This window comes from Paramisgurnus dabryanus, chromosome 14 (genome assembly GCF_030506205.2).
Source record: "Paramisgurnus dabryanus chromosome 14, PD_genome_1.1, whole genome shotgun sequence".
Lineage (NCBI taxonomy): Eukaryota > Metazoa > Chordata > Actinopteri > Cypriniformes > Cobitidae > Paramisgurnus > Paramisgurnus dabryanus.
The window spans coordinates 22,781,376-22,786,777 of NC_133350.1; the positions used below are offsets into that span (position 1 = coordinate 22,781,376).

Sequence of the window (5,402 nt, forward strand, 5' to 3'; positions counted from 1 at the left end):
GTTTTGTGTTTGTGTCTCCTTGTTGTATGCAACAACAGGACATAAAGATTTAGTTATGTACAAACCACTATAACCAAATCTGATACTGTTTTTTAAAGAATTAGTCATTTGACTAGATAAAAGGATAAAACCTTGTCATTTTTTATTTAACCTTATGTCATTTGAACCCCCAATGTCTTTCTTTGTTTTTAAGTAGGCGTACCCAAGTGCTGATTTTGTAAAAAAAAGTGTTGTTTGGGGTCTTTTAGGAGTAAATCATCGCTGAGGTGACTTCCATATTAAGCAGAAAACAGCTTCAAAAGTAATAACTCCACTTGTTATATAATACATTTTAAGCGTCCTGAAGACATACTCCTCTACTTTTTTGTTATATGACTGTTCCAGTTGTTACACAGTAAAAATCCTAAAACTGCCTAAACAACAGTTCAAGACTTTCCTTAAAGGCGGAGTCCATGATGTTTGAAAGCCAGTGTTGATATTTGAAATCGCCTAAACAAACACGCCCCTACCCCAATAGAATCTGGACCTTCTGTTGATAGACCCGCCCCACACATACGCAACCCGGCATTTGATTTGATTTGATTGGCTACAAGTGTGTTTTGGTAGTCGGCCCGTCTCCTTTTCCAAACCGTTTTTCAAACATCGTGGACTCCGCCTTTAAATAATAGATTCTTTATTTAGTTTTTTTTTTTTTACAAAACCCATTTATATGCATTCAGGACACTTAAAACATAAGGAACAAGTAAAGTAGAGTTTTGTTTGACACTTTTGTGTCCTTTTGAAAAGGAGGTCACCATCCACTCCTATAACCAGAAAATCCAAAACAACACTTTTTGAGAAAATCTCTTTGGGTCGTGAAGAACAAAGAAAGACACTGTGGCTTCACACGATTTGATGGTAAGTAAATATTGACGTGGGTGAACTATCTCTTTAATCTCCAAAACCATAAATCATGTGAGTAATGATAGTTAGTTGGACTATCATTTCAGCCATACACATTTAAACAGACACATTTAAGGCTATATTCATATTGTTAAAGAAGGTGCTTATTTAGATCAGCTATCATTATGTTCTTTAACTAAATTACTTCAAGCATGACTTAGCAAGTATTTGTTTTAGCTCATTCCCCGCAGCCATTTTTATAAGTTGCCCGCCAGCATTTTTTTTCGTTATTTTCACAAAAGATTCACAAATTGTCTTCCAGGAAAATTTTCTTCTAAAAATATAAAAACAAACAAATATATCAAATGAAAGAACAGACCCTCTGCTTTCAAACAAACAATAAACAAACAAACAAAACGGGAACAAATGTTTCATCCCATCTATATTTTTTCTCTGCTTATACACTCTTAAATATTTTTCTTTAAAAATACAAATTTTTTAGCAAAAAGCTGAAATAATTGCATTTTTGTGAAGGAAATTTTTAGAGATCAGATTCAACATGATAATCAAAACATACAAAGAGTTTTAAATTAGTAAATAACGTTTTGGCTTCAGTTTTTTAATAAATTGGGTAAGTTTCCAAATGTTTTTTTCTTAATTGATGAGATAACTCGTCAATGGCGGGGAATAAGTTAAACTGTATCTTGGTATTCTAGGTCCCAGCTCAACAGATTTGAAGGATTCCGACTTTAAAGGAACAGTATGTAGGATTGTGGCCAAAACTGGTACTGCAATAACAAAACTTGTGGCTAAAACTGGTACTGCAATCACCCAACTAGTGGCCAATATACAACATAAACATCAGTTGAGGGCTGCAACTCCACTTTTTAAATGACAATATCCTGGGCCAGACCACTGTTGTGAGTGATATAAGTATTTGAAATGGACATGATTTCTAAATGTCTAGTGACATATCAGGGCCATTTTATGATTAATTGATATACATTTCTTACATACTGTTCCTTTAATTAATCTATCTGCATTTAAAATAGATCGATGAATACATACTATTAGTCTTGCATAAAGTTCAAATTCATTTCTTTGATTTTAAATGGTGTAAGCAATCAAATAAAAACATATACTTGAGCAAAAAAGTGAGTCACACATTGCAGCCAGTTGCACGCTTTTATTTTTTTGCAAGATGTATTATTTGTTCTCCAGAGAGAAGAAATGCAATATTCTGTTTCTAACACACAAAATAATCCGCCAAATTAAGTAATGTCTTAAAGTATTTCTTTAAATAAAATACTCAAGTCCTTTGTTCCTGTCAGCATCCTGCTCTTCAGTCTCGATCTCTATGCGTTTCATGGCAATAAAGTACTGCACGAAGGGTTCTCCCAATGCGCCACGGATCACACTGTCATCTGCCAAAGCCACTAAAGCATCTTCCAGTTTAACGGGAATAGGGAATTGTTTCTGTTGACAAGAAGCTCGGTTTAGGATGTGGTCGACACTGAGATTGCGCCTAATACCATCCAGTCCAGCTGCTACTGTGGCCGCCAGCACTACGTAAGGGTTGCCCATTGCTGAACCCAGCTTGTTATCGATATGCGTCTCCCGTCCACCGTGAACCTTTACGTTGAAGGCACAGCTGTTGTCGTTGCAGCCGCATGTGGCGTAAAGCTGGTGCTTGGAATCTTTTTTGGCTTTGGCAAGCTGATTTCGACAAGCGATCCCCGGAGCCAACAGGCAGCTTAGAGCCGCCGAGTGATGGAGAAGACCGGAGAGCCACTTCTTGCCGATCTCCGAAAGTTCTCCATTGCCAGAGTGAAAGAGACATCTTCTGCCACCAGCATCCCGAAGGCTATGGGACAGCAATGCGGAATTATGAATGTCTTCATCTGTAAAAAAGGTAGCGATGTAGTCGTACTTCCTGGCCATCTCTTTAATTCCGGTGCGGAAGGTGAAGGCGCTGTCAGCAGCCTCAATCCCGAACTTGGGCTTAAAGGAAACCTCGATCTGTCCTGGTCCGTTCGCAGATGAGAAGCTCTCAACGTCAACGCCCATGTCGTACATCCCCCTGACTAGCTGCTGTAGAAAAGGCAGATCATAGGTGCTTAAAAGAGTAGTGGCTGGGAAGAACACGGATTTGGGTCCGACTCTCTCCGGGGCCCCGAAAATGCTGCATTCATATGTGAAGGAGGAGTGAAGTGAGAATCCCATGCTCTGGAGCTGACCGAGCATCTGCTTGGCAATAAGGCGAGGTGACGTTCGTAGTGGCACGCCTGTGATTGTGCAGGGGTCACAGATAAGACGAGCTGTCTGGTCTGCCCAAGGTAGGATTTGAAATGTGGAGAGATCTGGCACCAGAAGAATATCACTGCTGAAGTTGACTGTACTTGGATGATCAACCTCATTCATTCGGGGACTAAGGGTTAGCTCTAGGTAGCTTCTTGGCATTGGAATGCCATATACAGTCTTTTCCTGTGGCAGGATTAAGAAATAAGGGTTTGGGGTACAGGAAAAATTTTAAATTAGTGACTGAAATCAAACTTTGATGCTCATGGTTAGATTAACAGACATGGTAACACATTAGTAATAAACTACATACATGAAAGAACCGAGCTGGAACTGTTTTGGATCGAGATACGCCATGAAGATCAGTGGCCTCAAAGCGAACAAAGCTTATGTTCTCCCGAGAAATGTGTTGTTTTATGTGCTCAACATCAGAGATGAAGCTTTGAGTTGCAAATGAGTGTGCCTGTAAATTCTCCTTGTTATCTGGTGGAAATATGAAATGATTGACAGTTATAAAATCTCTACTGGGAGGGTTTTAATTGTACATAGATTAGTGAAAACTAGCCACACACTGACCTGCATGTAATGCGCCAGCTTCACTCCAGTAGGATCTATCAACAGTGGGTGAATTCGCACCTGAGGACCTGTTTGGGGGTCCATCGGTCCTCGATGACCCATCAGAATCCCAGCTTGATGAACGTCCTTCCCTTAGTCTGGATGCTCTTCTAGAGATCTCTGACAGGGGCTTGAAGGTTGTGAAACTCATCTGATCTGGTTTACAGTCGACTCTTTGACCCGGAGGATAGCTCCTACCTTGATCTTTTGCACGCAGTGGGGAGATCTCATGTAACTTGCTTTGCATGTCATCCGTTGTTTGTTTGGAAACGCCACCCTCACTAGTCGATGTGTAACAGTGCATGGGTTCCCTTCTCCATACATCCCTGTTGGTAGAGTCATCTTCTCGTGAAAGACCCTGGTACTGGGACTCACTGGAAACAGATGGACGATGACGTGGAGGGCCAATGGAAATAAGAATATGATTTTTTGGGGGGTCTGGAACAGGTACCGTTGATGGCATTATGGGTACAGATATCCTTTTTCTTTCCCTGTCAAAGGAATTATGTTTTTCATTGAATTTCCCACTCTTTTTCTTTTCTGTACTCATACTGCCTCCATCAACCTGATCTGGAATTGTCTCCTGGAAAAATAAAGGTAAAATAATACAAAAACGAAATACTTAGTTATTATAAAGCATTAATTTACATTTATCTCAATGACAGAATTAAACTTTTACAACAAACACCAAACATTAGAAACACAAATAAAATTTGTCTCATTTAGTTTACCTTATCTCTTGATTCTTGCATTATGATAAATTATTTATAGTTCATGCCTAGAAATTCATAACCATCTACCCAAAACAAAGTGGTCCACTCAACTGACTACCAGAGATCAAAACAAACCAATCTACTCTCTGCCCAAACTGATGCATGAAGCGTCCAGGCTGTTCACTCCCGCTCATCTATTGTGAGGTTTTGTGCATCAGCTGTTTTCAACAGTCTATAACTCTTTATTCATCAGACCTCTAGAAAGATGCAACTGTTTGGCAGAATGATTATTACAACTGAACAGCAAAGCCATTGCCTAAAATATTTCAATAAATTAACAAATAAAAAAATAATGTTTGTGGGGTGTCTGTGTTTGTTTGTGTGTGTGTAGGGTTTGTATGTATGAGTGTGAGCGTGCATAGTAGCAGTGTATAATTGTGTTATGTATCAGTGTTGTCTGTGTGTTTGGGGGGGAGGAGGTTATCAATGTTTTGGTTATTAGTGGTTTGTGTGTCAGTATTGTGTATCATTGTTTTGTGTCTTAGTGTTGTGCAAGTGTGTGTGTATGAGTGTTGTGTATATGTGTCTTGTGTATCAGTGTATGACTGTTGTTTGTTTTTCCATGTATTTATACATGCGAGTGTGTGTGTTGTGTATCAGTGTTTAGTATGTCAGTGTTGTGTATCAGTGTTTAGTTTGTCAGTGTTGTTTATCAATGTGTATTGTGTCAGTGTTGTATATCAGTGTTTAGTATGTCAGTGTTGTGTATCAGTGTTTAGATTGTCAGTGTTGTTTATCAATGTTTATTATGTCAGTGTTGTGTATCAGTGTTTACTGTTTAGTGTGTCACTGTTGTGTATCAGTGTTTAGTGTGTCAGTGTTGTGTGTAAGTGT

General features: G+C 39.0%; 1 protein-coding gene across 1 annotated transcript; it reads right to left on the reverse strand.

Moving 5' to 3' along the window:
- Positions 1-2,076: 2,076 nt before the first annotated feature.
- Positions 2,077-4,547, reverse strand: lgsn (lengsin, lens protein with glutamine synthetase domain). Its single transcript, XM_065242123.2, has 4 exons — positions 4,527-4,547; positions 3,757-4,378; positions 3,494-3,663; positions 2,077-3,366 (listed from the first exon to the last, which is right to left on the reverse strand). Exons 1-4 carry the CDS (start codon positions 4,545-4,547, stop codon positions 2,179-2,181), a joined length of 2,001 nt encoding a protein of 666 aa, XP_065098195.2. The 3' UTR covers positions 2,077-2,178.
- Positions 4,548-5,402: the final 855 nt, after the last annotated feature.